Here is a 21,875-nt window from a genome sequence, read left to right as displayed (position 1 = left end):
CGGGTGTTTAAGGTGGCAAGGACGATCGGCGCCATGAAGAGGGCTGGGGGGATCCTCGCCAGCAGACACGCCCACGGCCTCCGGCAGGCCGCACAGCAATCTGTGACCAACCCCGAAGGTGAGTAAAGAGTCACGGAAGACACGGACCCGCTGGTAGACTGCGGTGGCCTGCTTCCCGGCCCTCTTACCCTCCCCCATGAGGGCCCTCGTGGCCCAGAGGACCTGATGGAAATCCCCCCACTGCTGGAGCGCAAGATTGACTTTGTTCCGGGAGTCACGGACGTCCTCAAGGAACTCCTGTAGCTCCTCCCTCAGCGCATGGGGGGGTGGGGTCACCGATCGATGACCGTCCCCCAGTGGGGCCCCCGTCACAGCCCCGTGGCCCAGCCAGGAGGGTAGGCAGGGGGCAGATCCCCAACATGGCAGCAGATGGGCCGACGCCACACGACCCGCCCTGCTCCCAGATTCAAGAAGGGGCGGTGGAGGGAGAACAGCAGCCCCTGGGGGGTCGGGACAGGAAAGAACTAGTGAATCCGCTCCCTGGGAGGTATTCCCACGTGCGGCACTGGCATCACAGGAGGTGGGGGGGACAAGGACAGAGCCAACAGGAGTAGGGCGGGGATCAGGGAGAGAATCCGGGAAGGAGGTAGAAGCAGGATCCGGAGCCTACATAGTTGAGACGACGGAAGGTGGCTCCTCCTGGCCAGGCTCAAGGATCTGGGAAGTGGGCAGGGGACCCCTATCAATGCCGGGCTCATCCACTGTGGCACGTGCGGCAGCCTCGGCATCCAGAGAGAGATGGTGGTCAATGGGGTCCCCGCTGACGAAGGAGGGCGGGTCCTCCACACCCAAGAGGGACACCCCCTGGGAAGCGGGGCTCGGCAGCGGGGCACTGGCCGTCGCCCCAAGGGGCTCGGCAGCTGCCAACAGAGTGCCACCCACAGCCGAGTCGAGGGAAGATTCCAGGGGACCCTCAGAGGTGGGAGCAGAAACAGCGGGTAGGGGAAGGGAACCCGGGGATAGGAGGGATGTAGTGAGGTCGCCCAGATCGAGGCCCGCCGGGAGAGGGTCGTCCTCTCCCTGCGTGACCAGGGTCAAACCCAGGGCCTCGAACTCCGCGTAGATGGGAGGGAGATCACCGTCCACCACCCCAGGGCCCTCCCCGCCAGCACCCGAGGCGATACCCACCGCTGCACTGTCAGAGGCGTCAAGTGGGAAGGGGGCGAGAGAGGCTCCCTCGGGGGCTTCCACGGGAAGGGACCCCGGGGGAGGGGCGGTGTTACCTTCCGGTGCTGCCACAGCATCCCCAGCCAGCTCCACACAACGGGAGTCATCAGGGGGCAAGGCGGAAGACTCGACATCGGCGCCCCCCTTCCTGCTCTTCCGGGGGGCCTCCGAATCCGAAGTATGTAAAGAAACTCGAGCCTTCCGCTTGCCCCGCTTCCCCTGCACTAAGGACCAGCCCTCCATGGCATCATCCGGGGGCTGGCTAACAGGGGTCGGCTCGGGGGGCAAGGGCAACGGCTCAGGGACTCGAGGAGGCAGTGGTGGGACAGCAGAAACCGGGGAGGATTCCCTCTGGGACGAGCCCTCTCCCACGTCCGGCGGTAGCCCCGCCACACCCTCCTCCACAGAGGTGGACCGAGAAGGAGGAGGAGGGGCAGCTTCGGGTGCCGGGCAGCTAGGGGGACCGGCGATGACAGGGCCGGCGCCTTGCCGGGGCTCGGGGGTCCCGGATGCTCCTCCGTGCTGGGCCAAGGGACAGTCCCTCCGGACGTGCCCCATCGCCCGGCAGAGGTAGCACCGGGCCTCCCCCGTTGAGTAATGCACCCGGTAGTGGGCACCCTGGTAAGGGACCAGAAAGGACCCCTCGAGCGCCTCTCCGCCACGCACCGCCGGCGGCAGTTGAAGCTGCACTTGCCGGCGGAACGAGAGAACATGACGGAGGGCGGGGTCCTTGCAGCCCAAGGGGAGAGGGCTGATGACAGAGATGGGGCGTCCCAGGGCAGAGAGGGCGGGCAGCAGGGCAGCATTGGGCAGGAAGGGAGGGACGGAGGTCAAGATCAAATGGACCCCCAGGTCTTCTAACGGCTCCAGGGGGACGAACACGCCCCCCACCGCCAGGCCCGTCTCTACTGCCTCCTGGGCGGCAGCCTCCGATGCCAGGAAGAAGACCACCTTCCCGTACATTTTGGAGGCCGCCACGATGGCCGTGGGCCCCACTACCCTGGCCAACGCCCGCACGTAGGTCTCCACGTGGGGCGAGGCGGGCACCAGGAGGCAACGGACGCCGTGCTTCCTGGTCAAAGTGGGAAAGGGGCCCCGGCCGCTGTAGATGTTAGCGGAAGCAGCGGTCGGAGGAGCAGCAGCAGGCGGGGGGGCCGCCGCCACCTGGGCGTACGCCCTGGGGGCCGAGGGAGGGACACCTGCAGAGCTGGTGGAGGGAATAGCGGGGAGGGATGCCGCAGCCGGTAGCGGGGCTGCGGCAGCGGGGGCAGTCTCCGCCATGGAGGGCCTGGCCTTTCTAGCGGGGCCCTTACCCTTCTTCCCACCCCGACCCTTCCCACCGGCTGGGGGGGCTCCCCCCGAATCAGAAGGGGCGAGAGAAGTGGCAGCAACAGAGGTCTCCCCAGTACTCGCCGCCGCCGGTGCCCCAGCAGGGGCGGTGGTAGGCGGATCAGCAGCGGCGGTCGAGGTAGAGGCTTGGGCAGTGGACACGGGGGCAGGTGGAGGAGGGGTAGTGGGAGCATCGCGAGGGGTCTCTCCCGCCGCATCCCCTGCCATAACGAGAGCGGGGAGGGGGACAAACAGCGAGGGGAGGGGAAGGAGAGGAGGCGGCCACCCTTCCCCGCTAGGCTGCAGGCAGGGGAGGAGGGCGCCAGAAGGGGAAGGCTAAAGGGGCGTAGGGAGCAACCAAGGACTAAGGGTGGGATTGTTGCAGGGCACCAACGCAGAGGGGGGTTCCGGCTCCTCCAGTTGCACTAGGGGAGCGGGGGGGCAACGGCAGAGGGGGGAGTGCAGTGAACAAGGGGAAACCAAATGGGGAAGGGCACAAGCGCCTGAGAGGGGGCGTGGGCGCATGGGGGGGAACCGATCAGGGCTGGGGTAGCACAGGGTGGGGGGAAAGGGCGAGCCGAGATTGGGGTAGAGGGACCACGGGGACAGCTACAGGGCCGGGGCAGAACTATCAGGCAACAGAGGGAAATAGGTGGGGTGGACAAAAGTGGCAGAGGGGAGGGGGTCAGTCCAGTAAGAGAGGGGAGGTGGTGCACCCACAGGCACTTGTGCCAAAAAGTCAATGGTTGGCTGCTGCTGCTGCAGGCCCAAATGGTGGAAGTGGGCGTGGTGAGCCAGGCGAGCAGCTCAGACCCAGAGGCAGGAGTCCAAAGCAGAAGGAAAACAGCCAGCGGGGGTGGTGGAGGGGGCAACGATGGTGGTGGGGGCGAAGGGGGACACGGATGGACTGGGGACAGGCTCCACGCCACACCCCCGGTGCCCCAGCGGACACAGTCCAAACCCCCACCACAAGAGCACAGTTTGAAAAAGACTCAGTCCAGAAAAACCCCCTCCACAGTGGTCTTCATACTGTCTCCAGCAGTGGGTGGTCCTCTTCTCCTTCCTCTCCTCTTCCGGGCACCAACAGCTCCCCAGCAACAGCCACAGTAGGCCCAGCAGCTCCAGGTGGTTGTGGTCTGGCGTCCAGGCAGGAGGGACCCCGCTCAGAGGGTGGTGGTCTCAGCAACAAGAGCTGGGGTCCCTTACTCCCCTCCTCTCTGGGAAGCAGGCCAGCAGCCCCCCCCCCAAGGGGCTGTAGGTGGAATAACAGCAGTAACTGAGGTGGGGGGGGGGGCACCACCAGCCAGCCAGCAAACAGACAGCAGAGAGAGGGGTAGGTGGTGGTGTCTAGCGCAGCCAGGGAAGCAACAGGAGCAGGAACAGCAGCAGAAACAGCAGCAGCGAGGGCCCAGCGCCCAGCAGCAGCAGCAGCAGCAGCAGCCCTCTCTCTCCTTCCTCTACAGCAGAGCAGTTGAAGAAAGAGTCAGTACTGGCCCCAGGAGAAGCAGGCTTCTGCTCCCTGAGGGACCAGAGCAGGGGCTGCACTAGAGTAATCAGAAACCTGCTAGAACCAATTAAGGCAGACAGGCTGATTAGCCTGCCTTCATTGGCTGCAGGTGTTCTAATCAAGGCACCTGGGTTTAAAAAAGAGCTCACTCCAGTCAGGTGGGGGGGAGCCAGAGGAGAGGAAGTGCGTGTGAGGAGCTGGGAGCAAGAGGCACAAGGAGCTGAGAGTGAGAGGCTGTGCTGCTGGAGGACTACGGAGTACAAGCGTTATCAGACACCAGGAGGAAGGTCCTGTGGTGAGGATAAAGAAGGTGTTTGGAGGTGGCCATGGGGAAGTAGCCCAGGGAGTTGTAGCTGTCATGCAGCTGTTACAGGAGGCATTATAGACAGCTGCAATCACAGGGCCCTGGGCTGGAACCTGGAGTAGAGGGTGGGCCTGGATTCCCCTCAAACCTCCCAACTCCTGATCAGACACAGAAGTTGACCCAGACTGTGGGGAAGATCACTGAGGTGAGCAAATCTGCCAGATAAGCACAGGACCCACCAAGGTAGAGGAGGAACTTTGTCACGCAAACCAGAATGGTGGCATTTTACACCACACTGCCTGGGGTAAATGGCGAGCCATGGTGCCCAAGGTGGTGGAGAAACAGGTGTGAGAGTGAGCTCATTCAAGCCAAACTCTACCCATACGTTGTTCATGTCCTTAAACATCTTCTGAATCCCAGGGCTGCAGACTCTAGCATCTAAGACAAGTTTACTTGTCATCCATGGTCCATTGGGTCATCTGTCAACACCTTACCGGTTGGGCCAAAAATCATGTGCTGAATCCTCACCTGTGTTAACTCAGCAGGTTACACAGAGGCCCTGGATGCCAGGGTAAAACCAGAACACAGTCAGGATGCTCTTCGGTCCCATCTCTGTTCACCCATCTCTCATCACAGCATTAATTATCATGCAATTCAGCAGCATAGGGAGAGGCAACGGCCTCTTCCATCACTGATGAAAGGAACAGAGGTCAGAGAACCAGGGAACAGGGGTCCCCCTGCTCCTTGGTAAAACAGACCCTTAGTCCTTTTGGATGCCCCAAAGTGTTAGCACAATCCAAGACTCCTCTTACCAGGAACACACATAAGCCTCCAGCTGGTTTGTGGGAGAAGCCCTCACAGACTGAAGTGCATCACTGAGACCAGGGAGGCCACATCTCTGCATGGGATTCTCACAGGTTAGTTCTGGTCTCCAGTCGAGGAGAATGGTTGCAAAAGGATTACAGTAGAGAATATAGAGAGAGAAAAGTCTCCTTCGTGGATGGGAGAGCGTGTCTCTCTCTGAAGCACAGAACAGATCCAGGCTGAGTAGACTAGTTTGGGTCTAATGATTTACAGAGCAGCTTGTTCTCTGTATTGCACATCAGATGCAGTTAGGGGCTAGGAAGAATGGTGCAATTTACTGAGCAGCACATTGGCAGCTCCCATTTCTCAGCCAGTTCTAAGGACAACAGCGACAAGCCCTGCTAGCATATTGTGAGTTTGGGTAGTAAACCAGAAGGCCCCGCAGATCCTTTGAGAGGGACATGGATGGCTGGGGCGATCCCAAGGAAATGGGCAGCACAGGTGCTGTATGTGAGTCTTTCTGCAGGTAGAGGTAAGAGATTTGACATCTTCACTTGCCAGTTCCCAATAGGACTCTATATGAACAGCCCTATCCCAGGTCGGCTCACAGATGAGGTCTCCAGACGATGAAGTGACTGGCACATAAGCCAGAGCCATCCTTGTTCGCTATATTAGCTAAAGATAAAGAGCCTGATATTATTTATTACTCTTTCCATCTCATGATTCTGGGGGGCTTGTTGCATGGTTTTTAAACATTCGGGGCTGGCACTACTGCTCAATTCTCATCTAGCCCTGGCTCCACAAGGCTGAATTAAGGCCATCTGGTGCCCTAGCCACAACCAACATGGCCCCTCCCCTCTTCGGTGTGGTAGCAGGTTTCAGCGTTCAGATGAATGGGGTAGATCACATACCTTGGAGCTATTGTTCCAGGCTGGCTGTAGACTCCGGCAGGCATCAGTTACACTTGGTTAATGGTTTCAAGCTGTTCTTTGCATCCATGAGGCCGAGGAATAAGTGTTCAAGGAAAGAAGAGATTCTGATCTCAGCATCAGAGGGGTAGCAGTGTTAGTCTGGATCTGTAAAAAGTGACAAAGAGTCCTGTGGCACCTTATAGACTAAAAGAAGTATTGGAGCATGAGCTTTCATGGGTGAATACCCACTTCGTCAGTCTCAGCATGACTCCAGAAGCTAGTGCCTTAATCCCACCTTCTGGCTCTGTAGCCTATTACTAAGTTCCTGAGCTATTCATGCTCCCACTTCTCCTTTCCTTTATTTGTGGGTGCCACTCAAACATTCCAAGGCCACACAGGGAATTTGCAAGGGCACAAAAATCTTTATATTTTTGTTGCTAATTGTGTGGTTGGAAAGACGTTTGGGTCTAATCCAGTAACAGAGTGAGGTATCTGGACTCTTCTATGTGACCCACCCTTCCCTGCAGCCTAACCACTTAGTATCACCAGGAATAATGTATAGACGGGACAAAAAGTGATCTCTGAAAGATTGGAAGTGAATGGCTTTGCTTGGATTGCAGCTAGTCAAGAAATAGAATGCAGAGGGCAAACAAGCCAGACCGAGTAAATGGAAGCACTGAACACTGGAGATGGGGGTGGGGAGAAAAGGGCCATTGACCCTCCCCCCACTTTTTAAATAGGGGAGTGTGCTCCTGCACTTCTTAAACAAAGGGGCCATGAAATCATCAGGGACACAATGAAGGAAGCCGAGGTGCCTCCCCCATTGGCTTCAGACTGGAGTTGGCTGGCGTAATGGCAGAGCCCTTACCTTGCTGGCTTGACAGAGGAGTGGCCAGGCCACATTTGAGTGACATTGAGAGCCCACACTCCAGGTCACAACCTCACTCGCTCAAATTTGACCCAGTCGCCCCTCTGTCATGATCAGGCTAAGCTTGGAATTCGCTGTTTTGCAGACCACCGACTGAATGAACAGCGAATCTATTATCCACAATTCGTGCAGCACTCCCAACTGGGAAACAAGGAATCAGATGATCAGTCCCCATGGCAGAACAAAGCACTAACCATGAGGCCGCTGGGCCAAAACATGCACCCTCTCTAGCCTCTACGAGGGAGAGCTATGGAGCAGGAAATGAATGTGCGTCGCTTGTGTGGTAATACAGAGAAACTGCCCACTTAAATGACATTAATTTCTGGGACATGCAGGGCCAAGCAACCACCAGTGATGGTCCTTGATGGGCTTCCTTTTAGCCCCAAAGATGCTTGCTTGTTTTCCTTTATTAAATATGGCCACTTACATAACCTGCAACTGAGATCTGGGGTCACTGGCCTCCTCTTGCTTTAACAACCACACGTGTAATGCAGAGCTCCCTTTGCTTAACAATTTATCCACCCCAACATCCAAACTTTCTGCCAGCCAAAGAAACAAATCCCTCCAATCTATCTAGGAAATGGGAATGCCCCGTCCATGTTCTATCAGAGCACCGATGACTTGACATTGAGCGCATGGTCTGAAAAGCTATTCTCCACGCATATGGCATGGATTTGAGACTGTAAACCTCACGGCAGGATTTGTCTCCTCCTGTGTGTTTGTATGGTGCCTCGCTCAATTGGGCCCTGATCTCAGTCGGGCCTCTAGGTGCTACTATAATACAAATAATCATAATTAATCATCATTGTACGAGTTACTCTCAGCAGTGCAATGATGCTGAGCCATTCTCTTTGTTGTGGCTATTGTGAGAAAACTATTGCACGCAATTGATTTATGTTCTGAAAGGGTCATTCTAAGATGAGGTGTCAACTCGCACAACGATGACAAACCAAAGAACCCTGGAGAGAGCAAGAGCGGAGTAGAATTCTCATCCCGACATGCACCTGCAGCATGTGTCTCTCCCCTCTCTGCAAGATGGAATGTGCCAGCCCTGCGGATGCGCAAATCAGATCCCAACCAGTGGAGCCACTCATTGAATTAACTCACTGGGAGGAGGCCTCTGTTCCTGCAGCCAAAGGCTTTGAGTTCTTCTCCCCAATTCTGGACGCACTGGCTGGCCATGCACCACTGCACCCTTCCTGCAGCTCGTTCTCTGGTAATTTTCTAAGGTTACCACAAGCCACAAACTTGAGGCAGTGGACTGGAAGGCAGCCTCCGGCTCCAATGAGCACTCCTTGCGTAAGACCAATAGCGCCTACAAACACCCTATATATATTTTTATGGGAGTCTGTATAAATGAATCCCACCGGCAGTGCAGGCGACACGTAGCAAGTCTGGCTGCTCGCTCTGCCCTGCGTAATTTTGAGAAGACATTTCCCTCCTTGGGACACAGGAACAAGAATGATTCTATTGCTGTAGCACAGGGGTCGGCAACCTTTGAGAAGTGGTGTGCCAAGTCTTCATTAATTTAAGGTTTCACGTGCCAATAAAAGGTTGTGTGTGCCAGACACGGCAGCGTGGGTGGCAGATGGAATCCCAGACCAGTAGTGGGCTGAGCCACTCAGCCCACTGCTGGTCTGGGGTACTGTCCGCCGGGCCCTGCCAGCCAGGGTCCTGGCTGCCGGCCCCGCTCAGCCCGCTGCCGGCCCGGGTTCCGTGCATCCAGGCCGGCAGCTGGGACCCTGACTGGAAGCAGCGTGCCATTAAAAATCAGCCCACGTGCCACCTTTGGCAGGTGTGCTGCAGATTGCCGACCCCTGCTGTAGCAACTACTTTCCGGATTATTACACACCACCACCAAATCCAGATCGAGGGCCAGCTCCACAGTTACTCCAGATTTACAGAGGCTGGCCCCAAATGATTTGAAACAGCCAAGACTAAAACAGGATCAATTCAAACCATTTGGAAAATCAATATGCCAGCCCAAAGGACGCTGGGAACAAACGGGTGTAGAGAGGACTAATTCAAGGGCTGTTAATGCAGCACAGGTTGTTATAGACAAGGCCTGTGCTGCTGCTCCAAATCCCAGCACTCAGCTGCCCTGTTCTCTTTGCCTCCCGAAAGTGGGCACAGAAGGAAGCAAGGTGCTAAGTGCAATTGGCACTGTCACATTTTAAACTCCACCCTTGCCAACAAGGGCAGCAGCCAGTGACCTGAACACAGTAGCGAGGGTTGAGGATCCCATCTGCTGCCCACTCCAGAGCTGCCAAGCTCCAGGTAAAATATTTAATCAACACTCACCTCGGGCAAATAGAATTTCCATCATCAGCTATTTTCCTGAGTCTCTATATATTTGCAGAGATTCATACATTTCAAGGCCCATACAGACCATTATTACCACACACTCTGCCCCAGTCTGCATAGCACCAGCCATAGATTTTCACCCAGCAGTTGCTGCCTTGAGCCTAGTAGCTTGTGACTAAGTTAGAGCTTATCTTTTAATTTAGGCAGATGGTTTTTGAAAGGGGAAATTCCTTTCCAAGGGCATCTGTCCACCTGCCAGTGCTCCTTCCCTAGACTCAGTGGAGGTGTCAGGAGAAATTCAGATGTCCATCACATGCACCAAGTGTATCTGACACCCTTGCCACATGGGAAATCGTGTGTTTCAATACCTTTCTCTCTGAATAATATCCAGTTCCGGATGTTTTATTTCCCCTCTGACTCCCCACTGTTGTCAGCTTTAAGCTCTATTTTGGTATTTTTCAGTACAAATGTTTCTCGGGGGGGATGAGAAGGATCATTAGTCAGGTTGCAGAAAACTCACCTGAAAGATCTGGTTGTGCAGCAAATTTTGCTCAAAGTTTGGCTCACTGGAAAGTGGGCTCACCTGCTGGTGGATCTGGTGCACATTCTGGTGAACCCTAGCACTTAACAGAGTAGTGCTTCATCAGCACTACCTAATTAGCAATCACAATGGCCTGGTAAGGCAGGTGGGTGTTACTGTCCCCATTTCACAGATGAAGACACTTGAGGCAGAAAGGTTGATTAAAGCCACAGAGAGCATCAGAGCCAAGATCAGAACACCAGCAAACTGGTCCCTTGTTCTCAGCCCCCATGCCTCATCCACTAGACCACACTGCCTCTCACACTGTTGACTTATCTCATCTTATAGCCAGAAGCCACACTGGCAACTGGTGGTGATTGGGAGTGTCCCTAATGCCCATTACAGTAGCCAGGCCAGTACACAGCAGCAAACTGGTCATGGCAACTAATCTCAGGGCTTCCAAAGGCCAGACACAAGGACACTGGCTGGAAACTTCAAAAGAAAAATTAGATTAGCCTTGCTATTTCCAGACACCTGAAACGGAGTGGGCCTCCCAAGCCCCAAAGGGGGCACTGGCTAGGCTTGTTTGAACATTTCATGGAACCTTGACACCCAGGCCATTTTTAGAGATACAGACTTGGCCCAGGTCTCCAATCCTTAGCCTACCTCCGAGTTATCACTGATCTTCTAGCAACCTCACGAGTGGGCTCCGATGCGAGACTCTGTTTGTGCTGCCCTCCCTGTGACTCAGAGAGAGCCACTCTTCAGGTGGGTTTGCTTTTGAATTTTGTTCCTGATAACGGGTTACAATTTCAAGCTGCTTCACACAGAGCTTACGCAGGCACATCACAGGGGCATCAGGAGGGTCAATATTTCTGTGGGAGAAGGGATGACTCCATATTAGGACAAAGAGGATATTAGTTTCTAATCTCTGGTTGCATCTGGGTAGTTGCTTACTATTATAATGTTTACATTATTGCACAGTTTACTAGTGTTTTGGAAAGGAATAGTCAACATGGATGGCCTCCTAATTTGCCTTTGGGCCCCCTAGCTGGCATTGTCAGAATTCATGAGCACTAGGAATGCTCTGAAGTGGCTGTGTACAGGGTAAGTGCTGGGTCTCTCTGAACATAGATAGTATTTAAATCCCATGCTCTATACAGAAATTGGTGCTTAAGGAATCGGTCTCATGTTTAAAGTGACCGGTGCACAAATTGGTTTTCTTCCTCCTCCTGTTTGAATACATGAGATGCACTTTCATAGAAAAATGGCTTCTCTACTGGAGTCCCATTCTCTCATGTCTCGAGTAACCTCAGCTTCTATTGCAGTGGTTCTCAAACTTTTTTTCGCAGACCACTTGAAAATTGCCGAGGGTCTCAGTGAATCACTTAATGATCTTTCCAAACGTTGTTTGCACCATTAGCTAACTATTGTAAAGCGCTTTGGATAAAAGCACTATTGTTAGGGGGCTTATTCCTTCACCCTCTCAATTCCCTGTCCTTCTTACATCAACAGAGAGCAGCAATACCCGAAGTCCGAAGGTGCAAACAATTCAATGTTTATTGGGTGAACTTCCAGGAAGCATGATTCCAGTTTCCTTCCTCAGTGTCCCCCTTCCCAGCTCTGACACCACAGATCCTTGCCTGTGTCCCTGTTCCCATTCTTCCCCCCTTAGCGAAACATGATTCCAATTCCCCCAGTCCCAGTTCCTGTTCCCATTCCCCCCCTTACTTCCTGATTGACTGCAGACTATCTAGTAAAACTTGAGTTCTGCTTAGCTATACCTTAAACAATCATTTTACTGAAATTTTAACTAACCAATCCTAACATACTGTAACATGGTTATTTAACCAATTATATCCCACCACCTTAATTAGTTTACACCCAACAAAATTAATTATACAGCAGACAGAAACAATCACAGAACCAGACAGAGATTATACAGACAAACAATAGGGAAGTGGAGATGACAGTGATAGAACAATACAGAAATGAGGATTTCACATCCCAGCTATTGATAAGTGAGTTCTTGTCAGACCTGATGCTATCAAACTAAAGTTTCCTTTTACATCTTCTTGGCTCTTCCCTTTCTCTGGAGGTGATAGGAATATCAAGACAGGATTGTATTCCTAACAACCCAATAGCACCTTATTTCAATGTGACTAGTTTGAAATGTGAGGATGTGACCATACACTGCCCAGTTTATGGCTGTCCCTGCTACTTAGGCGAAAGCTTTAGCCTAAGAACAGGGCCTCAGACTGTCACTGTAAGAGAAGGCCCTTACACAGACAGACAGTGATTATGATTCTTTCTTTTATACCCCTATAACTAGCTTAGTGATAAGAATACACCTACATTCTTAAAGTATAGGCCTTAGCAAACAGGCCTGAATATCTGTATCCTAACAACTATATTTAAAAAACCTTAATAATAATTAATGGTTTTTGTTCTACAAACAAAAGCACACAGCTCATATTTTAATATCAGGAGTCTTACCTTTCTAATGCAATGGATGTGCCCTCTCTCCCCCGCCATGGCAGCCCCCGAACTGGGGCTGGGAAGGAGAAAGGTCTCTCCCTCTCCCCCCACCCCCACAGCATCCCCCAAGCTAGGGCTGGGAAGGAGGGGGGTCCTCCCCACCATGGCAGCCCCCAAGCTGAGGCTGGGAAGGAGGGCCATCTCTCCCTGGCAGCCGCAGCCCTGGAGCTGGGGAAAGTCGCCTCTTTCTCTGGCCGTCGCAGCCCTGCATGCCCCAAAATTTCCCCCACTCCCTCTTCTCTTCCCACTCCCCCCTACCCCCTATTCCCCCCAAGGCCACCACCTCATCTTACATATGTGTCTTCTCCAGGGTCCAGGCATCTAATTTGTAGAGCCATGCCCGTGCAGCTCCACGAATTAGGTGAGTGGCCCTTCATCCTCTCATGTGTGGCCGCCCAGGTGCACATCTTAGAGAGAACTATCCGCGGATCTCCTGAATGGAACTCGCGGACCAGTGGTGGTCCATGGACCACATTTTGAGAACCTCTGTTCTATTGACTCCACTGGGGATGGCAGGTGCTCACCACTTCATTGAATAAAGCCCTATGTGAAGATTCCCTTGCTGCCTCCCTGAAGCAAACAGGAGGTGGCTTAGGTAAGATGGCAACATTGCTTTACTTCCTGGAGTATAAGCAAACTCAATGGCCTTCCTGTCCACTGGGGGAGAGCCTGGAAACCCAGGAACTCTTTTCAGGTGGGAAGACGATTTCTCATAGCCCTTAGAACACAGAGATTTTATCAACCAAAAACCTTTGACAAAAATTCTTCAGCCCCAAAAGACCACATTGTAAAGAGACAGTTTGAAGGGAAGGAAGATAGGAACCTGGTGGTAGAACAGGACCAGAGTGAAGCTCGGTTGGGTGATCTTAGCTAAGCATTTCCAACGTTTGGTGGCTGTTGTTTGCATTTTAATGTTGAACCCTACACTCTGAAAATTAAGATTTTTCCATCTTTTTTTTTCAAATTCACTTTTTTTGTGGTTAACTGCAACATTCTTTTAAGGCACTTTCTGAAGAGATTAAGGGTATGTCTGATCAAGCCTTGCTCCGGCTACACACACTTTGTCTGGGGGAGGTTTGAGAGTTTGGCACTGGCCTGAGTTCATGTTACACCTCCTTCTTGGCATGGTCTATGGCTTCCTGCCGCCTCTCCTTCTGGACTGTGCGTCTCAGATTTGGTGCATTCAGAAGGTGAAAAAATGTGTTTCTGATTCTCCTTGCTCCAAGTGTTTGGAGATTCTCTATTTCCTACAGCCTTTAAAACCAGGTGGCCACAGAACCCTTTGTGTTCCCTACTGAAGCTTAGCTAAGAAACTGTAGCTTCTGAGATGTAACTGACCCCTAATCTTTACTCTTTGGGGGCAAAATCCCCCCAACCCAGAAGGCCTGTATTTATACATACACAGAATATCTCCTGTCTGTGTGTTCCATTCTATGCATCCGAAGAAGTGAGCTGCAGCTCACGAAAGCTTATGCTGAAATAAATTTGTTAGTCTCAAAGGCCTGGTCAACACTACGCGTTTAAACCGATTTTAGCAGCATTAAATCAATTTAACGGTGCACCCATCCACACTACGAGGCCCTTTATATCAATATAAAGGGCTCTTTAAATCGGTTTCTGTACTCCTCCCCAACGAGAGGAGTAGCGCTAAAATCGGTATTACCATATCAGATTAGGGTTAGTGTGGCCGCAAAGCGATGGTATTGGCCTCCAGGCGGTATCCCACAGCGCATCACTGTGACTGCTCTGGACAGCAAGCTGAACTTGGATGCAGTGGCCAGGTAAACAGGAAAAGCCCCGCGAACTTTTGAATTACATTTCCTGTTTGCCCAGCGTGGAGCTCTGATCAGCATGGGTGGCGATGCAGTCCCAAATCCAAAAGGAGCTCCAGCATGGACTGTACGGGAGGTACTGGATCTGATCGCTGTATGGGGAGACAAATCTGTTCTATCAGAGCTCCGTTACAGAAGACTAAATGCCAAAGCATTTGAAAAAATTCTCCAGGCTACACAGTATCAGAGGGGTAGCCGTGTTAGTCTGGATCTGTAAAAGCAGCAAAGAGTCCTGTGGCACCTTATAGACTAACAGACGTTTTGGAGCATGAGCTTTCGTGGGTGAATACTCACTTCGTCAGATGCATGTACTGGAAATTTCCAGGGGCAGGTATATATATGCAGGCAAGCTAGAGATAATGAGGTAGTTCAATCAGGGAGGATGAGGCCCTGTTCTAGCAGTTGAGGTGTGAAAACCAAGGGAGGAGAAACTGGTTCTGTAATTGGCAAGCCATTCACAGTCTTTGTTTAATCCTGAGCTGATGGTGTCAAATTTGCAGATGAACTGAAGCTCAGCAGTTTCTCTTTGAAGTCTGGTCCTGAAGTTTTTTTGCTGCAGGATGGCCACCTTAAGGTCTGCTATAGTGTGGCCAGGGAGGTTGAAGTGTTCTCCTACAGGTTTTTGTATGTTGCCATTCCTAATATCTGATTTGTGTCCGTTTATCCTTTTCCGTAGTGACTGTCCAGTTTGGCCGATGTACATAGCAGAGGGGCATTGCTGGCATATATTACATTGGTGGACGTGCAGGTGAATGAACCGGTGATGGTGTGGCTGATCTGGTTAGGTCCTGTGATAGTGTCGCTGGTGTAGATATGTGGGCAGAGTTGGCATTGAGGTTTGTTGCATGGTTCCAGGCTACACAGTGCTGCGTGACAAGTGTAACGGAAAGCCAAAGAATCAAATGGACGCTCATGGAGGGAGGGAGGGGGTACTGAGGATTCCAGCTATCCCACAGTCCACAGCAGTCTCCGAAAAGTATTTGCATTCTTGGCTGAGCTCCCAGTGCCTGTAGGTTCAAACACATTGTCCGGCGTGGTTCAGGGTAGGGTTCATCAATTTACTCCCTCCCCCCACCATGTGAAAGAAAAGGGAAAGAAATCGTTTCTTGACTTTTTTCAATGTCACCCTATGTCTACTGAATGCTGCTGGTAGATGCGATGCTGCAGCAGTGAAGAGCAGTATTTGCTCTTCTCCCCTCCCCCGTGGCAGATGGTACAATATGACTGCTATCTGTCGTCACCATCAGCCCGTGAGTGCTCCTGGCTGGCCTCAGGTGAGGCCGGCTGGGGGCGCCTGGGTAAAAATAGGAATGATTCCTGGTCATTCCCAGTAGATGGTACAGAACAGCTGGTAACCGTCCTCATCATAGCAACTGGGGGCGGAGCTCCATCAGCCCCCTCCCTTTCCTGTGTAAAGAAAAGATTCTGTCCTGCCTGGGCTGTCATAGCAGTGGGATGCTGGGCTCCTCTCCCCCGCATCGTTTAATATCCTGCCTGGACTGTTATAGCACTGGGAGGTTGCTTCCCCCTCATTTAATCTCACTAACAAGTCACTGTTTCTTATTCCTGCATTCTTTATAACTTCATGACACAAATGGGGGGGACACTGCCACGGTAGCCCAGGAAGGTTGGGGGAGGAGGAAAGCAACGAGTGGGATTGTTGCAGGAGCACCCCCTGTGAATGGCATGCAGCTCATCATTTCTGCGGGATCTGGCACAGAGCAGCTGTGCTCTCTGATACACTGGTTTTCTAGTACACTTGCCTCATGTTCTAGGCAGGACTGACTCTATTTTTAGAAACCATAAAGGAAGGATTGACTGGGGGAGTCATTCCCAGTTTTGCCTTTGCACCCCCGGCCGACCTCAGTCAGGGTCACCCATGATAGCAGCAGACAGTACAGAATGACAGATAACAGTCATCTCATTGCCAGTTTACAATGGCAGCAGACTGTACAGAACGACTGATATCTGTCTCCGCTATCATGCAAAAGCAAACGAATGCTGCTGTGCAGCGCTGCAGTAACGCCTCTGTCAGCGGCATCCAGTACACATACGGTGACAGTAAAAAAAAAGCTGAACGGGCTCCATGGTTGCCATGCTATGGTGTCTGCCAGGGCAATCCAGGGAAAAAGGGCGTGAAATGATTGTCTGCCGTTGTTTTCCCGGAGGAAGGAATGAGTGACGACATTTACCCAGAATCACCTGTGACAATGATTTTTGCCCCATCAGGCATTGGGATCTCAACCCAGAATTCCAAGGGGCAGGGGAGACTGCGGGAACTATGGGATAGCTATGGAATAGCTACCCACAGTGCAACGCTCCGGAAATCGACGCTAGCCTCGGACCATGGACGCACACCGCCGAATTAATGTGCTTAGTGCGGCTGCGTGCACTTGACTTTATACAATCTGTTTGTTTTACAAAACCGGTTTATGTAAAATCAGACTAATCCCGTAGTGTAGATGTACCCTAAGGTGCCACAAGTACTCCTGTTCTTTTGGTGGATACAGACTAACACGGCTGCTACTCTGAAACCTGGAAAATTTCAGTTCATTCTGACTTAAAAATCTTGTTTGTTCTTCAGTACACAAGTGAGATTTCTGGGCTGGAGAAACTGAATTGGTTATACTATTTTTATTCTGTTGTTTCCTTAATGCATGGTCACCTGAGGCTGTTAAGTTGTTCCCACCCAACTGGTTATGAGGTTCTCATTTCATACCCCCGGACATTTAACTTCTTATTACAGTATCACAATGAAATGTCACACTGACAGCTTACTGCTTAAGGTGTTTCATACCATTCTTTATTGTAATTCTGTGCATCCTCTCTGTATACATTACCATGCGCCAAACAAAGCAAATCGCCTTTCCTCCTCCACTACCCCACCCTTACCAGCAGTGCCTTTTAGATTGGTCTTGACTGATCTTTATTTTGTAGCACATTATACAGTCCCAGAGCAGCTCTAAGCTTTACACACTTTCAAACTAAAAGGTCCTTTTTCTGTCTTCAGCATAATAAGAACCCAGTTTATAAAGGCCATAGATTTAAGATCTCCATAGGCTTTTCACATCCCTGTGTGTTCAACCTGAATATCAGTCCCCAAAGGGAAACAATGGGATTCAGACTTTAGTGAGAGCAAATCCTTCATTTTTCTTTGTCTTTCTTTTTGCTTTTTCTCTGGCTGGTCAATTCATTAAGTTTTTTATCCAGGCGCCTCTGGAGATGAGCTCTTTTTCCTGGGTCCAGTGACTTGTCTTTTGATCCACTCCCAGCGTAGAGAATTCCTTCTCTGCTAATTCTCTGCCGAGCTTGTGCTTTGGCCATCTCCCCACACCCATGAATCTGTAGGAGACACAATAATAATTTTGGTGGCAGACCTGAAACTGCCCTAAGATGCCTTATGAATGAGTGGCATTGTAAGAGCCTGAAGTTCCTCATGCAGAATCCTAAGCTTGAACATACTTCACAGTCCATAAAAACTGTCACCAGTTATTTATAGCTCTTTTAATTCAGAAACAAAATACAAAAATCATTTGCCCGATAGAATACACACAGTAATTAAATCATCTCTTTAGACAGCTTAAGTATTTTGCTCACAAAGTCTAAACATTTTGGGAGATCACTGCTTTTTAAACTTCTCTCATGCCATCTGGTGAAATATTAACTGTTTTCTAACCTGTGGTGTTCATGTCTGCTATTTCTTTTCTCTTTCACTGAGGGAACATATCTAAAATAGGTCTTTTCAAGCAGGTAGTGCACTTAAAGTCAGAAAAGTGACTCTGGAAAAAAAAAGGCACCTTTTATTCAAGTATCTGCCCCTTCTGTATGTTTGGGCCTATTTATACTGGGAAAATTTTCTAAGTGATTTTAAAATCAGGTCAGCTAAAGCAGTTTCAAAATTGGACAGAACTGTAGTGAAGACTCTCTTTAAGGTGGCCTGATTCACTCAGCTCATTTTAAGATTATTACTGGTTCTGTAAGACAGGGTCAGGCCACTTTAAATCATTTAAAACCAGGCTGAAACTAAAGCTGTTACCAGTTTACTCAATCAGTTTAGTTCAACCTATTTTAAAACTGGCTTGACATTTTCCCAGTGTAGACAGATTCTTAGAGTCATATTACCTGATTCTTTTATTGACGTGATAAACATTTTTACTAGTTAGCACTACAGGGCCAGGTGGTAAACTCTTTGGGGGAAGGATTATCTTTTTATTCAGTGTTTGAAGAGTGCCTAGCATAGTAGAGTCATGGTCCATGACTGAGGCACTCCTAGGCACTACAACAATATAAATAATATATGTTAAGAAATTAAAGAACTGGATTCTGATCAGCCATATGCAACATAAACATTACTGCCACCTAAATTCTTTTTCTGGAGTCTTTGTTACCACTGCTTACGTAGCCAGAGAGAGAGAGAGAGAACACTGCTGGGTTTTCAGATCCCAGAGACAGCTTGCAGCGCTGACAGTTCACACAGATGATGTATATATGATCTAAAGATGACTGAGGGAGATTAAATATGGAATCCCACTGTCATGGTATAATTCCCCACTCTGAACTTTAGCGTCTAAAAGATGGGGTAGCAGCATGAATTCCTCTAAGCTCAATTACCAGCGTAGTATTTGTAGCGCTGCCACCAACCAGGAATTCCAGTGCCTGGTACACTCTGGTCCCCACAAAACCTTGCCCAGGGACCCCCAAGACCCAGTCCCTCTGGATCTTAACACAAGGAAAGTAAACCCTTTCCCTCACCGTTGCCTCTCCCAGACTTCCCCTCCCTGGGTTACCCTGGAAGATCACTGTGATTCAAACTCCTTGAATCTTAAAACAGAGAGGAAAATTCACCTTCCCCCCTCCTTCTCTCTCCTCCTCCCAGACTCTCCCTGAGAGAGAAAGTAATCCTAACACAGAGAGAAAATTAACCTCTCTCTCCCCCTTCCCTTTCTCCCCACCAATTCCCTGGTGGATCTAGACCCAGTCCCCTGGGGTCTCACCAGAATTAAAAAACAATCAGGTTCTTAAACAAGAAAAGCTTTTAATTAAAGAAAGAAAAAACAGTAAAAATTATATTTGCAAATTTAAGATGGAATATGTTACAGGGTCTTTCAGCTATAGACACTGGGAATACCCTCCCAGCCTAAGTATACAAGTACAAATTAAAATCCTTTCAGCAAAATACACATTTGAACTCCTTCCAGCCAAATACATATTTGCAAATAAAGAAAACAAACATAAGCCTAACTCGCTTTATCTACTTAGTACTCACTATTCTGAACTTATAAGAGCCTGTATCGGAGAGATTGGAGAGAAACCTGGTTGCACATCTGGTCACTCTCAGAACCCAGAGAGAACAACCACCAAAAACTAACAGCACACACAAAAACTTCCCTCCCTCAAGATTTGAAAGTATCCTGTCCCCTGATTGGTCCTCTGGTCAGGTGACAGCCAGGCTCACTGATCTTGTTAACCCTTTACAGGCAAAAGAGATATGAAGTACTTCTGTTCTATTAACTCTTACTTATTTGTTTATGACACCCACAAAGTAATTTTAATAAGAATTTTGGGACCTTGGAGGCCCTATCTGGTACCATTTGAAATCAGTGGGAGTTTTTTTCACTGACTTTGGCCCTGGTTCATCCAGGTACTTAAGCATGTACCTAAACTATGAATAATCTCAATCCTATTCAGCAAAATTCTTAAACAGCACACGAAATGGGATTTAACAAGGGCTTTGCTGAATAGGAATGGATTTACATGTGTTTACAGATAGGCATACGCTTAAGTGCTTTGTTGAGTTGGGGTCTTTATTAGGAAAAAAAAAACTGGACCCTTTTATGAAGACTGTTCAGTTCCCACCGGCACATCAATCCCAACAGGAGCTAAGAGGTTTGGTTTGCATGTTAACGGCGAGCCTGCCCCCTTACTAGATAAGACCAAAGTCTGACCTGCTGAACCCAAATAAACAAGCTACAAAAAAAGTAGTGAAGCAGGTTTTATCCTTACAATTAATTCCCATTTAATTCTTCATTCCAATTCATCACGGAAAGGATCTCAGTCAGATTCTGAATGAACATAAACACAAATACTCTTTGCCATGGAAATAGATCTTGTTTTTTCAGTAGAATAATCTACACTGATAGTTTACAGAACGAGCGAGGTTTTTAGAAGCATACAGGATACTCTGATGGGTGATGTAAAGGCCTGTGTTATGCAGGTCAGACTAGATGATCATAACAGTCTCTTATCCATTCTGGCCTTAAAATCTCTGAATATCTGACAGGGTGGCACAGACAGTTCAGATATACTCGCTTTTCATCTCTGCACAGCTGGATGCAGATTCTGGGTGTGGCACATGAAAAATCAATTTGGTGGTCTCCTCATATTTCATATAACTGGATCAAGCTGCCATGGAATCTGGCCCAGCAGGAAGTCTGCTCAGGAGAAGCCCAGTCTAGGAATACAGAGATTCGGGTGCATTGGAAGAGTAGCATGGAGGAAGTTTAGAGAGAGACTGCTGGGTAACTGGTTCAGCCAAACATGTGGACACAACTTTTGGAATCAGAAATCAAAATCTCCAAACAAGGAGAAGCTTCCCCAGATCTACTTACTGAAAGGAAGGAACTGATGAGGTGTATGAAAACAGGGAAGTTTAGAATCAGTGACCATGAGCTACTTGAGTTTACTCAATTCAGAAACCTATCTGTGCAGCTTAGGTGTATGGCCCAGGCCGCCCGTTTCAAAGCTCCTGGGTTCAAATCCCAGCTATGCCTTGTCAGCAATGGGTACATGTGTGGCTGCTTTAATTTCAAGACTATCCCAAATTGTTATAACTAATAATAAAAATTCTGAAGGGATAATAAGCCTCATACTTCAGCTTTTAAGCCAATTGTTAGTTATTGGAGACATAATATGGGATGGGGGGGCAATTATACGACATCTGCCTACTACAGGGTTTGTTACGGAGTAATTCTAGAAGGGAGGATAATTAGCAAGCAAAGGCCTATAGCTGGGATTTTCAGAGGTGTGGCACCTGACTCCTGGGTGACTTTGAATGGGACTTGGGTGCCTAAATCCCTTCAGACTCTGACAATTCCAATCTACAACTGTTCTGGAAAAGAATTCAAGAAAGAAGAAATGGCCATTGCAGCTCCCTGCTCAAAGATCTGAGGTTAAAGAGAACCTGCCCTGGATACAGAAAGAGAAGAGGCCGTCCAAGAACACTCAGCCTCTAAGGGTTGGAAAGGAAAAGGCAAAAGCATCAATAAAAGACGGATGAGCTGATTCTAGCCACCTGCGTAAATGGGAATGAAAAAGGCATTTTACAAACATACCAGGGAGGAAAAAGTTCCTAGAGAGAAAACAAGTCCACTCTATAGAGCACTGGACTGGGAGACCTGAGTTCTATTATCGGCTCTGTCACTGTCCTCCTGGATGACCTTGGGTAAATCATGTCCCTGCATGGTGCCTCAGTTTCCCCATCTGTAAAATGGGGAGAATAAAACTACAGTGGAGTAAAAAATTGATTTTTCAGTTCTGAGCTCACACTGAAAAACACAAAACCTAGTTCCGTTCAAATCAAAACACAGTATTTTGGGGTTCTCTCACCAAACCTACAAACTGGGGGAAAAAAGAAAATGCCAGTTAAAATTGCCTTTTTTTAAATGACATTTT

General features: G+C 49.8%; 1 protein-coding gene across 2 annotated transcripts in view; it reads right to left on the bottom strand.

The window, feature by feature from the left end:
- Positions 1–16,985: 16,985 nt before the first annotated feature.
- Positions 16,986–21,875, bottom strand: part of IGHMBP2 (immunoglobulin mu DNA binding protein 2) — a 94,867-nt gene continuing 89,977 nt past the window's right edge. For both annotated transcript variants that reach the window (XM_030560742.1, XM_030560743.1), the window contains one exon: positions 16,986–17,546. In XM_030560742.1, coding sequence (XP_030416602.1) covers positions 17,349–17,546 — 198 coding nt within the window. In that variant the 3' untranslated portion in view covers positions 16,986–17,348. The remainder of the gene's footprint in view (positions 17,547–21,875) is intronic.

This window comes from Gopherus evgoodei, chromosome 4, assembly GCF_007399415.2.
Source record: "Gopherus evgoodei ecotype Sinaloan lineage chromosome 4, rGopEvg1_v1.p, whole genome shotgun sequence".
NCBI lineage: Eukaryota > Metazoa > Chordata > Testudines > Testudinidae > Gopherus > Gopherus evgoodei.
Note: the sequence above shows the minus strand (reverse complement) of the source record. Positions and strands in the feature narration are given on the sequence as shown.